The 19,004-nt window shown below is 37.0% G+C and overlaps 1 protein-coding gene across 28 annotated transcripts in view; it reads left to right on the forward strand.

Annotated features, from left to right (window-relative positions):
* LNPK (lunapark, ER junction formation factor) overlaps positions 1-4,526 on the forward strand; it is a 96,677-nt gene extending 92,151 nt beyond the window's left edge. For 22 of the 28 annotated variants that reach the window (XR_014080805.1, XM_081585361.1, XM_081585352.1 and 19 more), the window contains one exon: positions 1,971-4,526. Coding sequence is in view for 21 of the 28 variants with exons in the window: in XM_081585361.1 (XP_081441487.1) it covers positions 1,971-2,206 (236 nt within the window). In the remaining 7 variants the exon portion in view is untranslated. Of the gene's footprint in view, positions 1-26; positions 138-1,970 lie in introns of those variants that run through there. The other 6 variants (XR_014080804.1, XR_014080802.1, XR_014080801.1 and 3 more) reach the window with 3 other exon arrangements.
* Positions 4,527-19,004: the final 14,478 nt, after the last annotated feature.

Consider the following 19,004-nt stretch of genomic DNA (forward strand, 5'->3'; position numbering starts at 1 on the left):
TGACTTTCACTTATTGACTCCTGAAGTTTTCCACTGAAGAGTTTGCTTGCCGTTGTAGCAGAAATGGTCTGTACATGTCCACAGAGTTTCATTTCACTTTCTGCTTTTCCTTCGACCACTGGATATAATACAAGTTCGTATAACACAACTCGACCTACTGCTTTTCAACTTTGGATTTTTGTAAGATTCCAAGCGGTGCACAGTGCCATTTTATGTTCCTTTTACAATAAAAATAGCATTTTTGTGACATGTGAACATTCCTTATCTTTTTGTGAGCATATGAAATTTCCATACAGCAAACCTCATTAACTTGGATGTCCCTAACTATGCAATTTTGGCTTTTTGTTCTATATATAAAAAGAGAGAAAGATTGTAATTAATTCCATAAACTAGAGTCTAAAATGTCTGTTTAAAAATAAGTTAAAAAATTCTTTTCAACTCTGCATGTGATATAGATAATTTGTATTTATTAAAACTGATATGATAAAACCATGAATTTATAAAACCTCCATGTCAACATGTGTGCATATTTTCTTTAAAAAGTGTTAATTTTGTTATCAAAATGCTGGCATTTACTATATGCTAAGTTGCTTTAGTTGTGTTCGACTCTTTGTGACTCTATGGACTATAGCCCACCTGACTTCTCTGTCCATGGGATTCTCCAGCAAGAATACTGGAGTGGGTTACTATTTCTACAAGGAACAAAACTAGAACTTTTTACTATGTAAACTGGCCTGTCCTCCAGATTTTTGAATCAATAGCATTTGTAATATATTATAAGGGATCATCTGTGAGGGTATGAAAATCTCCTTATTTGCTTTGCTGATGTAGTTTAACCATATTTCTCCTAACAGTAATATTAGTTGCTATTTATTACAGAAACAAAACAAAGAAACACCTCAAAATTAGGTGTTTATCTTTGATTTGGAAATTGAGTGGCCCAAAACTCTTCTCCTGTCATTTCTTTCCCTATCCTATTCTTTAAACTTTGAAGAATTAAAGTTATTATTATTAAATTATTATTAAGAGATTTGAGTTTAATGAAACTCAAAACAGAATTTGAAGGGAGTAAACTTTCAGGTTAGGAACCAATGGCCTTACTTGGCCTCTGCTAATGGAGACAGAGGCAAAAGACTCTTCCCTTTCTCTCCCTAGCATTCAAGGTATGTAGCATATTCTGACCCAGAGGTTTAAATCCCAAGGACTTGTCTTGCACAGGGATGAAGGAAGACTTGTCTTGACTTTGGAAAAGGTAGATCCAGACCCCCACAGTCGTGGATAATAGAGATGTAAATCAGTGTGGGAAATCACACCACCTATACACACACATGCACACATACAAAGGTACACATTTACACATTGGTCACAGTGTTGCCTGGACGCAAGAGAGACTAGTTCCTTCAGGAAACATAATCTGGAAGTTAGTGCATTTGCTGTTTCAGACATTCAGCTTTCAAATCCATCTTTAGAAAAGTTCTTAAGTATTATGAAAGTTCATTTATTTTGTGAACGATGGGGCTTTAGGTAAAATTATGTTTATGGGTATGTTTCCCCCAAATTGTTTATTCCTTTATTCATACCATTTCATATATAGTATGCTATAGGGATAGGCTTCCAAAGTGGCTCAGTGGTAAAGAATCTGCCTACCAATGCAGGAGACATGGGTTTGATCCCTGGGTTGGGAATATCCCCTGGAGAAGGGCATGGCAACCCACTCCAGTGTTCTTACCTGGAAGATCCCATGAACAGAAGAGCCTGGTGAGCTACAGTCCATGGGATCACAAAAGAGTCAACGTGACTTAGCGACTGAGTATGCATGCATGACGTACTTAAGTACATTAAAAAAGATATATTTTAAGGATAATGTTAGACTATTCTTCTGTTTCTTAGTCTCTGTTTGTATGTGCTTATCTTATTTAGTAGTTATTAACATTGGCTATTCCTTAAGTCTTTACTCTTTATCTTTTCAGAATCTTTAGAAGAGCAAGATGTTCTAGATAATAGTACAGAACAGACAGTTGACAAAATACCAGATACAGAGCAGACAAACCCAGTGATTGAACAAGCATCTGGCATAGAGGAACCAGAGGAGAAACAAGAAGAGATCGAGAATGAAGAAACCTCAGTGAGTGAAGACAAGTCAACAGTTCCCAGAGCTGATGCTGTTCCTAATCCTGAACTAAGTGGAGAATCTTTGACAATGTAGTAAATGCTTCCATGTGCCTTCAACTGGATATTTATAGTCTTGCTGATGTCAGTTATTGCTTTTTTAGGTAGTGCTTTCTTTTTTTTTTGCTCCCTCAAAGACATGCTTGGTATCGTTTGAATTTCAGATTGCCTACCTATTTCAATATGTCAAAGTTATGTCTACTGGGTATTAAAATTAAAAGCAAGTGGTGTCAGTAAAATAAAATCCTTTTGAATGTACAGAAACCCACACTGTTTAGACAACGTTTAGGTATTTTTTTCTGTTCTAAAAGTAAACAAATATAATAGAAATTTTGTTTACTACTTGTGACCTGTAAATACATTTGGCATAGGAAGAACTTTGGTTAGGAATAAGTTCTAATAGCATTTGTTTTAAGGAATGAAACTCAATTAAGGTTTTTAATACTTCATTATTAAAATGGATAGAATTTTAATTCTTGAGATATTTGCCAGGGGGTAAAATATCTATTTAGGCATTTACATTAAGAGGTATGAAAGTTATTACAGTAACAGTATAGGCATTTGTGTGAATTCTCAGTAAGAATGCAGTTGAACAGTCAAGTGCAGCGTTACTTTTGATGTCTCTTATTTTGCAGCTGGGCCAGAGGTACCTGATTATATAATTAGCTTATGTTTACATATTAACATATAGGAAATATCTCTGCACTTGACTGTACTTGAATTTTGAACACTTTATATTTGTAAAATAATGATGATGTTATAAGTGAATTTTGTGCTCTTATGTGTATTTTGTTAAGGAAAATAAAGATCTGGCAGCAATTTCTTTTTGCTAAATATCTAGACTTCTTCAGACAATATCTTAGTAGATGACATAGCTACCTGAAAAGTCTTAGTAGGAAGAGCTCACAATTCAGTAAATCTATAGATTATGCTGATAAAAAATTATGATCTTTTTATTCAAATTTGTTGCCTTTCAAGTTCAGAGAATTAGTGACATTTAGAGGTTCTAATCAGAGGTTAGATTTTTCTGATTCAGGAAAACCTGAGTCCATTTGTAGTTTTTAATTTTGAGAGACAGTTTTGTGAGAATAGGCAGTTAATTACTAGTAATTCTTTGGATTTAATATGTGTATTAAGGATTAACTGGCAATTTTTTGGACCCAGAATAGTAATTCTTGTACAGTGTTGTTATCTTCTCTATCTTCTCTTTATCTATTACTAAGAAAAAACTATCAAGTTATGCCAAAGGAAGGAATATACAAGAATGATGTATATGGCAAGTATTTCTAAGTTACATATGGTTTGATAAAAATTAAATAAAATACCATTTGTTATCATTTAAAAATTCATCTTTATGATTTAATATCTTATATCTGATAGGTTTTTTTTAAGGAACCCAAATCTGTTAATAATCTGAGAGTTTTCAAGATTATAGGATTGAGCTTGAATTCTAGCTCTGCAGTCTTGGGCAAGTCACCTGACCTCACTGAGGTCATGTTTTTTCATCTTTAAAATTGGAAGAATACCTACCTTTTGGAATATGAGGACAATAAAAAGTAATTTATGTAGTGGGCCTAGCTGACTGATAATAGATACTAAGTGGTAGCATTTTATACTCTTGATATCTTTGTGAAATATGGAAGGGCTCTATCTTCTTGCAGATAAGGAAATAAAAAAACAATATGAACATATAATTTGGCTATTCAGAATCAAGCCAGAGTTTTCTGCATCAGGTTTTCTTTATCATATGCTATGCTATGCTATGCTAAGTCGCTTCAGTTGTGTCTGACTCTGTGCGACCCCATAGACGGCAGCTCACCAGGCTCCGCCGTCCCTAGGATTCTCCAGGCAAGAATACTGGAGTGGGTTGCCATTTCTTTCTCCAGTGCATGAAAGGGAAAAGTGAAAGTGAAGTCGCTCAGTCGTGTCTGACTCTTAGCGACCCCATGGACTGTAGCCTACCAGGCTCCTCCGTCCATGGGATTATACATGTATATAAATGCATAGATTAAGGAAATAGGAACCTGAAACTGTGGAATATAATAATACTACAAAATATAGTCTTTTTTTTTCTTTTTTGATGAAGCCCATCAGCTTTTTTGGTGTGTGTGTTATTGGCCCATAACACTTTAGTAACACTTTGCTGAGTCTTCTTGTTATAAAACATTCAAATTCTGAAAAAGGAGTAGTCTCAGAGAAATATAATTTAGTGATAAAAGTAAGTAGATATCAGAAGTATCTATGGAAGAAGGTTAAAATAGGTAAATTAATGTAATGGGTAACATGCTGTAATCATGTAGTACCTATTAAAATAGAAAAGTTTCTTCTGATATTGTAATAAACAGTTAATGGTTGAAGAGTGGTATAATGTCCTATTTCTGATTATTAAGACTAGTATAAATGAGGAAAAGCAAACTAATCAGTGCTGTTAGCTAGAGTAACCTTCACTTCCCTACTTACTAATGCTCAACAGGTCATCATCTGAAGTCTCACTGTGCCCTTAGCATAATCTACAAACATCGCCTGGCTTTTCTCTCCATCTCTCTTCCACCATTATGCTGTAGCCTTAGGGTGTCTTTCAGTTCTCTGACTAAGCTAAACCCTTTCCCACTTTAGGTCTCAGTTTAAATGTTTCCTCGGAGAGATGCCCTCCCAAGCTCCGTATCTAAAGCTGGTCTCTGCCTTTTACTTGATCCTGTCACTTTATCTGTTATTGTAATCTGTGAGTATTTTATCTGTTTATTAGTTTACTGTATTTCTTCAAGACTTAAGAGTCTTTGTGTGCAAGGTTCTGTATTATTAACCTTTGTATCTCCAGAGCCTGGCACAATGTTTGACACATTTATTATTTATTATGTGAATGAATAATTTTGTTGCTAAATCCAGGAAAAACTCAGTTCTTACCTTATTCCATTGACACTCTTGGGTGCTCCCTTTAGTTTGAAACACTTTTTTCCTTTTGGCTTTTGAGTTCTCACACTATTATTCTCTTATTCCTCTGGCCGTTTTCTCTTAGTGTCCTTTGCAGGTTTCTCTTACTCTACCCATCATTTACATGTTGGTGTTTCACCTTTCTACCTTGTCAGCATTTCTTCACTCTATGTATTCTTTCTCTAAAGGCTCTCATCAACCCCCATGGACTTAATTACCATCTGTCTCTCTCATTCTCAGATCTTCAGCCTTGATCTCTTTCCTTCACTTTAGAGTGATATATACACCTACCTACTGGAATGGATGTCTCTCCCAATCAGTTTATTAAAAAGTGAACACTATTTTCTCCTTCAAAACCTTCAAAAAGTTTCTATGTTTCAGTTTAATTTCTGTGTTTCTCATCTTATCAAATAGTGCTACTATGCAAGCAAGAAACTAGAGTTAGCCCACTCATTCCTTTCCCCTTTTTCCTGTACCTTAACTGTCAGTTTCTGTTTCCTAAGCATCTTTCAGTTATATTCTCATTTCTCCATCCCATTAACGTTACATTAATGATAGTAAACATTTGCATTCTTACTGTGTACCAAGCAACATGCTAACTGTTGTGTGAGTATTATTTGTTCCTTGGCAACAACCCTTTGAGAATTTTTTTCTCTGGATTATAGATAGGAAAACATGTATAGAGAGTAAGCAACTGGATAAGTGAAAAATCTGAGATTTGAATGCAGGCAAATGACTTCAGGTGGCTCAGACCGTAAAGAATCTGCCTGCAATGCAGGAGACCCAGGTTCAATCCCTGGGTCAGGAAAATCCCCTGGAGAAGAGAATGGCTACCCACTCCAGTATTCTTGTCTGGAGAATTCCATGGATGGAGCAGCCTGGTGGGCTACAGTCCATGGGGTCTCAAAGAGTCAGACACAACTGAGCAACTAACACATACACACACAAATGACTTTAGAAGTCTTACTTCTTATTACTGTTGTACTGCCTTCTAATTCAGGCCTCCTTCATCTCAAAACTGTTTCTTAACTGGTTTCCTTGTCTCCAGTCTTGTCCATGGCTATCTATCCTATCCACTTAAGCCTGAAAGAGTTTTCATAACTGGAAAACAAATCGTGTCGTACCATTGCTTAAACCCTTTAATTCCTCACTGTTCTTAGAATGAGGTCCAAAGTTACCCACACGGCTTACAAAGCCTGTGTAACTTTGCTCTGGCATTTCTCACTACAACTGCTGCCACTGTTCCTCTGCCCCTGTACCCCCACACTTTTAGTACAGCTATACTGTTTTCTCTGTTTGCAAATGCAGTGTTTTTTCCTAACCCCCCAGTCTCCTGGTGCTCTTCCTCTGCCTGGGATATCTTCCCACTTGCACAGACAGGAGGACACTCAGTTGTTGGATTCAATTGAAATAGTTCCAGTCAGAATCCAAGTTTAGAAATCTTGCTAATTATTAAGCTATGCTCTTTATTCTTGTACTTGGTCTTTCTCATTACCAGGCAAGAATACTGGAGTGGGTAGCCATTCCCTTCTCTGAGGGATCTTCCCAACCCAGGGATCAAACCTAGGTCTCCGGCATCGCAGGCATATTCTTTACTGTCTGAGCCACTGGGGAAGCCCAATGCATTAGACACACAATCACTATGGTTTGCTGAACATAACTGAATCTGAAGAGCTATCGTTTCATGTAATGAGGGGATAGGTTCTAATTGTATGATTTTCATTAAACGTTGTATGCCGAGTGCTGGAAATACTAAATGTCTTCCATGAAGTCATGGGGAGAGTTAGCGCCTGAGCAAGTCAGAACTCAAATCTCAGCTCTTAATGTAGGATGCTTTATATTGAAACCCTGTTTTTATACTGCCAATCAGTATTGGTGTTAGAGTTTATGTATTTAAAATATTTAACATGTTTATTTCTATTTCCAGCTGACAGTAACTACTTAACTATCTTAAAACTTCTTTTCTTATTTTTTCCCTCATATTACCACATAGTATTACTCTACAATATATTGCCTGTTGGATTGCGCTCAAATCAGTTAGTGGAAGGGTCAAAGAATGAGGATAATTTGTGGAATTATAGCGATTTGGAGACAATTATGGAGACAGATCTGCTTTAGAAAATTGAAAGAAAATAATGTGGTGTCATTATCTAGTATAACATCAATTCATTGTAAGAATTATAGAAGAGATTTACATATAGTTTATGAACTCTTAGAGCTATTAAAATAATAAAAGTATTTACATGAAGACGGACCAAGATAGAGATGATTGTGAATTGATAATCTGCCAAATCTTACAGTTTGTAATTTGACTTGTTTTAGAATTATTAAAGACCTACATATATTGACTCTACCAAACTAGTATATTGTCACCCTGGTTATTTAACTTATGTGCAGAGTACATCATGTGAAACGCTGGGCTAGATGAAGCACAGGCTGGAATCAAGATTGCCAGGAGAAATACCAATAACCTCAGATATGCAGATGACACCACCCTCATGGCAGAAAGCGAAGAGGAACTAAAGAGCCTCTTGATGAAAGTGAAAGAGGAGAGTGAAAAAGCTGGCTTCAAACTCAACATTCAGAAAATAGATCGTGGCATCTGATCCTGTTGCTTCATGGCAAATAGAGGGGAAAAAGTGGAGACTGACAGACTTCATTTTCTTGGGTTCCAAAATCACTGCAGATGGTGACTGCAGCTATGAAATTAAAAGACGCTTCCTCCTTGGAAGGAAAGTTATGACCAAGCTAGACAGCATATTAAAAAGCAGAGACATTACTTTGCCAACAAAGGTCTGTCTAGTCAAGGCTCTGGTTTTTCCAGTAGTCATGTACAGATGGGAGAGTTGGTCTATAAAGAAGGTTTAGTGCCAGAGAGTTGATTTTTTTGAACTGTGGTGTTGGAGAAGACTCTTGAGAGTCCATTGGACTGCAAGGAGATCAAACCAGTAAATTCTAAAGGAAATCAGTCCTGAATATTCATTGGAAGGACTGATGTTGAAGCTGAAGCTCCAATACTTTGGCCACCTGATGCGAAGAGCCGCCTCATTAGAAAACATCCTGATGCTGGGAAAGATTGAAGGCAGGAGGAGAAGGCGATGACAGAGGATGAGATGGTTGGATGGCATCACTGACTTAATGGACATGAGTTTGAGCACCATCTGGGAGATAATGAAGGACAGGGAAGCCTGGTGTGCTGCAGTCCATGGGGTTGCAGAAAGTCAGACACAACTGAGCAACTGAATACCACCACCAAATTAGTGAAGCAATAAAACAGTTTTTGTTGTTGTTAAGTACAAACAATAAACTAGCGTCTTAGTTTTAAATAGTTCATTGCTAGAGCTTCAGTTTCTGTCTCAGTGAAACCCAGTTGAGATAATCACACAGTAACATGGTCAGAGATAAAGAGGAACAGCTGCTAGAGAAAAAACAGGAACCCCAGTCAGTCCTCCTCATGGTCACTTGGTCAGTTGACTTTATTATGCACACACAGAAAAACAGAAGCAAATGAGACTGGTTAAGAAGTGTGCTGGTGACCTTCTTTAAAGTGTTTGATTTATATACACAGATTCAGGCTCTGGGTTTAGACTGATAAACATATAAATATAGAAAAGTACATTTATTAGAATATAACCATAAGAATACAAATAAAGTGAAGAATTAAAATTATTGAGTACAGAATTTGTATCAATCCATGAACTATTTATTTGTCTCAGCCTAATTTCTTTCCTCCTTGGAAACTAATCTACATTTTCTACTTTAATACTATTTACAAATGCCTTTAAAAATTATTTATTAAATAATAGATGTCCCCCTAGTTACCGTTATCAGTTTACCTTTGTTTGAAACTTAGATTACATTTAATTTCCTATTCTTTTTCCTCCAAAGCTCCTGTTATTTGTAGTTTAATTTATACTACTCATGGGTTTGAGGAAAAGAAAATACTATCCACTTTCATAGCTCTATATTATTTGATGTTTTTTAAAACCTAGATTTTCTGTTTTATGCATTTTTCTCTTTTTTAAAAAAATATTTGTGCCTTCCCTTTTTTTTTTTTTTTTTTGGCAGCAAAATTGATAGAATCTGGAAGCACTCTGAGAAGATTAAAAAGAGTTCTCAAAATCTCCCTCATAAATTAGTTTAAGTTCTTATTCCAGGATTATATGAGAATAGGCCAAATTTTCAACTGCCAAAGACATTTACCAGATCCCTGGCACTCGATTTAGGAAAACTGGGAAAAATTTATTTTTGTGAAAATAAATATTTCTATCTTAAGTCTGGTTTTGAAGGATGAAGAAAGTGGGGAATTAAATGAACATTTTTTTTTTGGAATACCTGTTCTTGGTCAGGCCCTGTGGCCCTGGATACTTTCATATACATTCTCATATAGTCTCACACAGCCATGTGAGGGGCTGGAATCCTGTCAAGCAGGGGTTAAATGAATTCCCCAAGATCACTTAATTTATGGATATTGTAAATGGAATTGAAACCTAGGATCTCTAAGTTCTGTCCTTTTCACTACCTATGAGCTTTCTCCTCCTCTGTTGGCTGAAAGAAATAGACTCAGGCTCTTGGGTTTCTCATTTTTGTGATGCCTCAATTTTACTTTTTCAGAGCGGTCTTCTCTTAACCTAACACTTATCAGACTTTCCATTCAGACATACCCTCCTCTTGAAATTCTTTCATAATACTATCTTTTGCACCAGACTATGAACTCGTTGAAGTCAAGGCCATATCTGGTTTTGCTTATTATATTCCCAGTGCCTGGTGTATAGAAGAGACAATAAATTATCTGTTGAATAGTAGTATGTGTGAACCTACACATATGCACAATGGGAAATACTGCTATAGTCTTTAGTGCAGATTTTATAGTGTGAAGAATTTTGCAAATCTCAAATTATTTGAATTATTGAGAAGGGAAAGTGCCAGAAAGTTTGTTCCTCACAATTTAGGAAAATTTCAATTGATGCTTTTGTCTTTTGGTTTTTTCTTCTTTTTTTTAAAGTCCATTGTCCACATTGCTGTTGGAGCATTCTGAAACACAAATTTCAAAAATTATTGTCAGGCTCATTTGTGTCTGGCCACTGCTTTAGGTGGCTTGTAAGTGTGCCCTTCTTTTCTGGCCTTCTCTCCTACTATTCTCCCTCACCTTTTGACCATACTTCTGAGAGAGGCCTTGCATTGATCTTCCATGATGTTACCCTTGTCAACTCTCATTTCCTGAAGAACTAACTGTAATCCGAGTGACTTCCTCAACCTCCCTAAGCGGCTACTTGCTTTTTGTTCCTATTGTTCTTTATGCACCATGTAGAACTTGTAATCTCCTGACCTCTTGTTTATTGTCTGCCTCCCTCGTTTGATTGTTAACACAGAAGAAAGGCCATGTTGCTCAGTCTTGTATTTCTCACTTTTGCACTCCTCCAACAGAGCAGCACAGATTAAAACAAAACTGAAACCTGGCATGGTGTCTGCTACCTGTCCGTTTAGAGAATGGATTCCTGTGATAGACCTGAGTTGATCAGCAATAGTGGTTGGTATGCTACTTCTATCTGAAACTGCTACAAATACAGAAATTGGGGATAGAAAGTGAGAAGTACTAGCTCAAGATATGAGAAAATGGAAACTGAGCACCTTGAGGGTGGGGAGGATTCATTTGTTTTGAATTCTTAATGTCTGAGATAGATGCTTAATAACTGTGAATGAACTGAGCTGAAGATGGCCTAAGAGCTGGTGTGCTGAGGAGGACCACAGAATCAGATTCCTTGATTCACGTGAGTCCATTATTTGGGGATGATTTCTAAATTGTATCTATAATTTGGGTTCTTTAGCAAACTTCCATTCTTGAAGATCCCTACTCTTCCCATCCTCGATCCCATATTTTACTTACCTATGGAAGGGCGTTTTAAAAAAATCTCATTTTTATGTTTATTTTCTCATTTCTGACCATTTAATGTTGCAACTGACATTGAGTTAGAATTTTCTGGATTAAGCTGCTGGTTTTGGACGTTGTATCTGTTGGAGCCTGGACACACAAACATCTTAAAGTTGAGTACTTTCCTCAAAAAATCATTAAACATGAGATATACTGTACATGGCAAATATAATTAAAACTTGCTTAGTGTGTTATATTTTATGAATTATAGTCAGCTAAATTATTTTTTTTTCTGAAAATGAGGAAGGCTACTTGTGCCTTAATGTCTATAGCAAGAATTATAAAGGCTTTGCCTACCTGCCAAGAGTTGACGTATTTTATTAAACTATAAGTGGTAGGGTTAAAAAAAAAACATTCCTAAGAATAGATGAAATCAAATTTTGGAATGAATTTGTATTCTCAATTATGAGTCTTCATACAGCCAAAGAATACATGACTTTTCAGAATCGGATGTTGTGAATTTTATAAAATGAACTGAGTATTGACTGAAATAAAATTTATATGCTTGAAACATGTTTTGGGTGGATGTTGTAGACTCTTTTCAAGAGGATTTTTTCTTTTGGTTTTTAAAGACCTGGATTCTTTTTGATGTTTGTATGATCTCTCTTCAGCAGGGCAATCTTCTGTAGTTGGGCTTGATGAAAGTAAATGGTATTTTATTTATTTAATACAGCCACAGTCCTTACTGAAGAGTGGGGATTTTTCCTTTCCTGATACCATTTTCCTCCTACCCCTGCCCTCCACCCTGTCACACCTCCCCCCTCCCCCCTCCCCAACCAGCAAAGCAAGGGCAGCAGCTTGTTGAGGTTTTAGTAGATTCTGATAAGACCAATTTATCCTCCTAGCAAACAATTGTTAGCAATAGTTTGAAGCAAGCATGAATGTTCAGCTCTCCTTTTAGGACAGAATGGCACAAGACTACTAAATTGTGAGTCAGGACACTAGTGCTGTGAGCTTCGAATAGGCAGAGGAAAAGAGGAGCAGATGACTTGCCTTCTAATGAAGAAGCAGAATTCTGGACGGCCTTGTGCAGATGAGTAACAAGAGGTATATGGCTGACACTTCCGTTTTCAACAGTGCCTCCAGTAGACATGTAAACAATTCAATTTGTGCATTATAGGTTTTATTGTCTTTAAAGTGATTTATGTCCTTATCTGCATTATTGCCCACAAGATACTGCCCTCTGTCAGAAGGGCTGTGCTATCTAATTTTTCAGACCTTTGTCTTCATTAGTACAGCAATTTTAGCTTGTGATCATTGTACTAGCCCTCACTGATAAGCTAAGACACTGCAAGATTCATGGTACTGACATCTAACCTTGCCACTGGCTTCTTGACCCTTCTGCTTCCGAAACATGGGTTCATTTTTTTTTTTAAACCCAAGGTAGAACTCCATCTATTTTTCACACACATTGTAGGCAGTTTAAAGGTTGGTCAGAATCAAATATTGTGCTTTCAAATTTGATAATGTATGAGTACAGAAGGATGACCTTTGATACATGGTTATACATCAACATGACATGAGCAGTAAATGCAGCAATTACCTTTACCTCATTGAAATGGTACTTTAGTTTTCATCTTCAGAGAAATTACTGCAAAAACAAAAAAATGCATTTAAGTTCTTATAACATATTCAAAATAAGTATCTTTGGAAACAGTCCTAATTTATGAACTTATTTTCAATATGAGTTTGGTGTTCATAGGATTAAATAGTTCACTATCAAAAAAGATCTTGACATGATAATGTTAGGCAGGTTTGCTTTGTGTTTTGTAAATAGGTGATTTTTCAAAAGGATTAAATGCTGCTTCTGTACAAGAGGTTTACCGTTTGTGGTTTGAAACATATTGAAGTCTGTGCCCAGTGGTCATCTAAAGGAGTATTTAGTGGTGATAAGGATCTTTATGATATGATCATACACAGCTGCATGTAGCTTCCACCACTGTTCATGGGATTGTTGCCCCAGTGTGTTAATTTATTTAAATATTCATTTCTCCATTAATGAGTGCCTCCTGTGTGTCAGGAGTTCATTGTCTCAGGGAGTTCATTGTCTACTCAATGGTTAATCTAATAGGTCAGTTCTATCTTAAGTCCCAAGATGGAGAAGCAGTAAGTTGACTTAGTCCTAAGTGAAGTATTCATAGGACTTAAAAAGTTAAGAGACCAGGTTTACATTGTGACTCAGCCAGTTTCCAGTAGTATGACCTTGTGGGGAAGTTACGTAATCTCTCTCGGTTTCCTTGACTATCGAGAAATGATATGTAATGCATGGAACTGCTGTGAAAATAAATAGGGAAAGTGGACTAGAAGGGGAGACTTCTTTTCTACTTCCCATCCTTTCTGTATCTCCTCCTACACCTCTCATCCAGTTTACTGTTTCTCTATAAATTCCTCTCTTTCTGGTATAGAGATTGTTAACAAGGATCCAGGGAGTCCAAGGGCCTTTGGAAATTTTGTGCAGAATTTTATGTGTGTATGTGCACATTTTTCTAGGATGAGAATACATAACTTTCATCTAATTTTCAAAGGGGATCACAAGTCAGTAGAACAGGAATGCTGCAGCTCTCTTCTAAGAGAAAAGCTAACTACCAAAGATACTAGTTAACATTAATGTTTAATGTTTAATAATATAAAAAACCCAACAATTGAATATCAAGATCCTTTTCTTCAGGCGTTAAAGAATCCATCAAATTATCCCCATGGCCAGAAGCTATATGTGAGATACAAAGCAGCAGTGCCACAGCAGTGGCAAAATTAGTATAGAAATGGAACTGAAGTTCAGTGTGTGAGTCTTGCATGTTTTTAGATTTGCTGATAGCTTTATCAGTGATCACTTTTAGACATGAGAATTGCTTAAAACTCATCAGGTTAGTGAGATTGCATTTTGAAAATAAGATAGGGGTATTGTAATGAATCACAAGGTATCCTACTGGTTTTGATGTTTAATAAATAAAGTTTCACCATCCTCCCCCAAACACCTACTTGTTCCCTCCCCTCAACTCAGGAACTTCCTGCTCATGAAATGATGTCATAAAATTAGCTTTTCACCAATACTTGTCTGTCTCCCTCTTGGTTTTTAATATAGGAAATCTAAAGTACAATGATCAAAATTTTAAAAGCTATTTTACTGCATTCTATCACTGTAACACATTAACTGCTTTCTCTTCCTTAGGTTCCCTTTCAGTCTTTAGACCTTTTAGCTTATGTATGTGCTTTATAAATTAATAGATACACAGTTGCATTCTTTATTGTTTTTTGTCTGTGCTGGGTATTCACAGCCTTTTCTAGTTGCGGTGAGCAGGGGCTACTCTCTAGTTGCAGTGCGCAGGCTTCTCATTGCAGTGGTTTTTGTTCTTGTGGAGTATGGGCTCTAGGGCGCATAGGCTTCGGGAGTTGTGGCTCCTGGGCTCCAGAGCATAGGCTCAGTAGTTGTGGCGCACGAGCTTAGTTGCTCTGTGGCATTTGGGATCTTCCTGGATGGATAAGGGATGGAACCTGTGTCTCCTACATTGGCAGGTGGATTCTTTACCACTGAGCCACCAGGGAAGCACTCCCCACCCACCCCCCGCCACCCCTGCGCGGTTGTATTCTTAAACCAAACTGAGCAAGAGGCTCTCTGTGGGGTCACACTTGTTCCTTTAGCTTTTCTCACATGAACTGTTATCAAAATCGTGAGTCAATTATTGACCATTCCATAGCACCTGAAGCCATGGGCATTTGGTCACTGGGAAGAGGTTTGAACCCTTAACCCTTTACAGGCCATGAAACAGCTGTCAAGTGGTAATGAGTTTTTCCTTTACACTCAAGCAAAACCAGGCAGAAGGCTTGAATGCCTGGTTTTACTCCTTTCCCTAACATCTCTGCTTCCATTTCTCCTTCAGAATATACCTTAAGTTTGAGTTTGTACATTTGCTTTGTAGGTCTAAACCTATTGCATTTTCAAGTGAGGCTCATCCCAGAATTAATTTGACGGTAAAAAAAAGTAGATGATCAAAATGTTCAGGAGTGGGCAAGTTTTTAAATGGTGCATTTAAATATTTTTGAAGTATTTTTAATAATGAAAGAAAATACTCAAGATTTGATATTAAGAGAAACATGGATATAAAGTTACATGGTATATATACAGTCTGGTCTCATATACAAGTATATGATAATAAATCTATATAAATGTAGATCTATCTATAAATAGATACAGATGTATGAGAGGGAGGGGTTTATACAAATATAACAAATTTTAACTAATCATATTGGGTTGTAGTATATGTGTTACTCTGTTTTTTTCATCTTTTACCCCAAACTGAATATCAAGAATGTGCATTACTTTTAGAAAGTCTAATTTTTAAATTAAAAATTAAAAATCTAGAGTAATGAGCTCCAACAAATCACTGTGTTATAGAAAAATTTTTAATTCAAGTTAATCTTTCTGTTATTCCCAAATTCAGAACACCTTTGTATGTGTAAATTCTGGGGAAAAAATTCGTTTTCAAAAAAGGCGGAGAAAAAAGTGAGTTTATCTGGGCAGTAAAAATATAGAGACCTCTGTTAAGTTACTTTGGAATGAAGAATAGAAATGAATGTTTTATGAAAAATATGGAGTTAGAAATTAGGAAGGAATCTGAGAAACTTAGATTTTTTTTTCTTTCAGCAGCTTGAATAAAGTGCTCTCACCCTATGTAGAATGGTTTGGAAGCCCTGGTACATCTACATACTTTCTCCTCCTTCCTTTATTTGCACAAACCATACACAGCTCATTAATTCCTTTAATTAAGAGGAATGAATCAAAAGGTTTTTGTCTTCTAATAAGTAGTTGCTTCATTTTTATGTAATATGACACCATAATCTTGAATCTTCCCTTAATATACTTCTTTGGAAATCTCACAAGTTATGGAGACTGCTTCTTATGGATGGTTAAATAAGTTCCTAAAATTGGGTTCTGATAAACATTTAGCTGCTGCTGCTGCTGCTAAGTCACTTCAGTCGTGTCCGACTCTGTGAGACCCCGTAGACGGCAGCCCACCAGGCTCCGCCATCCCTGGGATTCTCCAATCACAAATACAGTATATAGTGATGTATCTTAGTGCAGATTGCTCTAGAATCGTCATATGATAGCAGTTATAGCAAAATCTGACTCAAGTTTCCCAAATTGAGAATTTGTGGCAATTTGTGAGAGAAATGAGAATGAATTTCATGATTTAGAGAATTAGATAGGTAAATTTATAATACATTTAGAGCTTTGTAGAAATATTTGCTTTTTGGGTAGTTATTTTAAATGTCTGTTTATGTACAGCAGTGTACCCGGAGGCCCCTCTGATGTGCTGGTTTTCTACTAGGGAAACTGTAATCGACTGAAAGTTTAATATATACCCAACCTGCTATAAGACATCTTACATATACAGTGTAATTTGATCCGTAGAAGAATTCTTTGAAATAGAAAATTATTTATTGCCATTCTTTAGATAAGAAAATTGAGGTTCCAGGAAATTCAGTAACGCATCCAAGGTCACACAGCTGATAAGTGGCAAACACAGGATTTGAACCTAGGTTGATCCATAAATGAACCTTCCCTGGTGGCTCATAGGGTAAAGAGTCTGCCTGCAGTGTGGAAGACCTGGGTTCGATCCCTGGGTCGGGAATATCTCCTGGAGAAGGAAATGGCAACCCACTCCAGTATCCTTGCCTGGAAAATTCCATGGACGGAGGAGCCTGGCAGACTACTGTCCATGCGATTGCAAAGAATCAGACACGACTGAGCGACTTCACTTGATCCAAAAATGTTTCACTATATTGCACCAATTTGTTCAAATTGACTTTTTACCAGCAATATTCTCTTTACCTTGTATACATTAAAGCGATTAAAATATCCTGTAAAAATGTTCCATAGTAATACTCTGAGGGAAATCTTGAAGAGTTCTTTTGGTAAGATGAGCACTCCTTGGGTGCACATGATTTTGTGAGACAGTATTGGAGATGTTACTGTTATTTTAGAAGCTAAAAAAGAATATGGTACTGCTTGCTGGCTCCTCCTCTGCTTAGTTAGGGGCAGTATGTGTTCTTCCCGCTTTCACTGTTAGCTTTGTCTCTTCTGTGCTACCATACAGAGTTGAGTTGATTCATGACAAAAGCAGAAAAGGTGATTATTAGTTGCTCTGTACATAAATTACCTTTCTATTTTTGGTATTAAGTGAATTTCTAAAACCAACATTCAAATTCTTTGATTCTGTGCCATTTTAAAAATTGTCTTCCCATTGAGATTTTTACTGAAAGCACTGAGAAATATTTACAAAAGATGTCTATCAAAATCTTTGTCTGAGTACATGTCAAATGCTTGTTTGATTTATACAAAGGATGAATATTTCTTCCTGGATCTCAATATCAACTCTCACTTAGAATGGTGCTTGGCAAACAGTATATTCTTCATGAGTGTTTTTGCTGAACTGGAATTGTTTGTTAGCGCGACACTGTGCCTCTGATATAGATTATCTTGTTATCTTCTCTGAAATTTAATATTTTTGAATGAAATGAAGAGACCTTGATTTTGAATTTCTTTGTGCCTCTAGGTCTTCAACTGATGCCAGGGAGGGAAGGGTATGGACTGCTGCTGTACACAGCTCCCACACGTTGGATTTTACCTAGAGGTCTAGTCATTGATGACCAGCTGCCTTTCTCCATTTAACCTTTGGTTACATGCACTGACCTTACGAAGGACCTCACACTAGTCAGCTGCCTTTCTAGGCCCTTTCTTGTTTCTTCCTCTCCCTTCCTCCTTCTGTGATCATCCTTTGCTGACCTGCATCCCCAGGACTTTGCATGTCCTTCTATTGAATTTGGGGTATCAGCTTTCCCCTAGTCCTTTATGGATTTTGCATGTAGTTTCCATGACTCTGATTCTTATGTGTAATTCATCCACTGTGATGTTCTTATTCACAAAGAATATACTTTCTACAAACTTCTGCTAACACATGTTGCTGTCAGATATTATCACCAGATGTTTGGGAAGGCAGGTAAGGAAGTAGTTCTGGGCTGTAAAACTCAGGCCTTCCCAGGAGAGTTAGGAGGAAGTGGGAAGTCCTATTGCTTCCAGTCACTTTAACAGGCCCGGCCTCTCTTGATGTTTCCCAAGAGTAGTCTGAGGCCACCTCCATCAGCTTTCACAGGATGTGACATCTCTCCTAGCAGCCTAGGGAGTGCTGGTTTTCACGCTGTATTCCACAGATCCCCTAGACTCCACAAGTCCTTCTGTCATTCCTCAAACATTTGACTTATCTTCTAATGTGGGTGTGTAGTAACTTTAAAAAATGTATACACAATGTATTTAACAATTTTTAACACTGAAGGCCACTAATTTGTGTTCTCAGTGATGGATTGATTTCATGATACATAAATGTTGTGAATTAGAATTTATAAAATAAATTCATTTGTAACAGATATTGGCTATCTCTGTGGGCAGCCTTTAATCTCACTCCATGCTGTTCAGACATGAGCTCTATCCTTCTCTCAGATTGCAGCCCCTCTCATCGCTCCTCTGGGTTATTTGTAACAGGCACTCATTCACTCTCCTCACAATCCATTCCCAGCAGCAGCCAAAGTAAACCTGTTAGGAGGGTGTGATGATTCCTCTACTCAAAAACCTTCCCATAGTTTCCCATCCTTTTGTCCCAAGTGGCGCTAGTGGTGAAGAACCTGCTTGCCAATGCAGGAGTTCGACCCCTGGGTTGGTAAGATCCCGTGGAGGCGGGAATGGCAACCCACTCCAGTATTCTTGTCTGGAGAATCCCATGGACAGAGGAGCCTGGCGGGGTACATAGGGTTACAAAGAGTCAGACACGACTGAAGCGACATAGCACACATGGTATTGTTTTGTTTTTTTTCCACCCAGGTTAATTGAGATATAATTGACACATAGCATTGTATAAGTTTAAGATGTACAATGTGTTGATTTGATATAAATTGTAAAATTATTACCACTATAGTATTA

This window comes from Giraffa tippelskirchi, chromosome 3, assembly GCF_054371585.1.
Source record: "Giraffa tippelskirchi isolate mGirTip1 chromosome 3, T2T-mGirTip1v1.2.pri, whole genome shotgun sequence".
Taxonomy (NCBI): domain Eukaryota; kingdom Metazoa; phylum Chordata; class Mammalia; order Artiodactyla; family Giraffidae; genus Giraffa; species Giraffa tippelskirchi.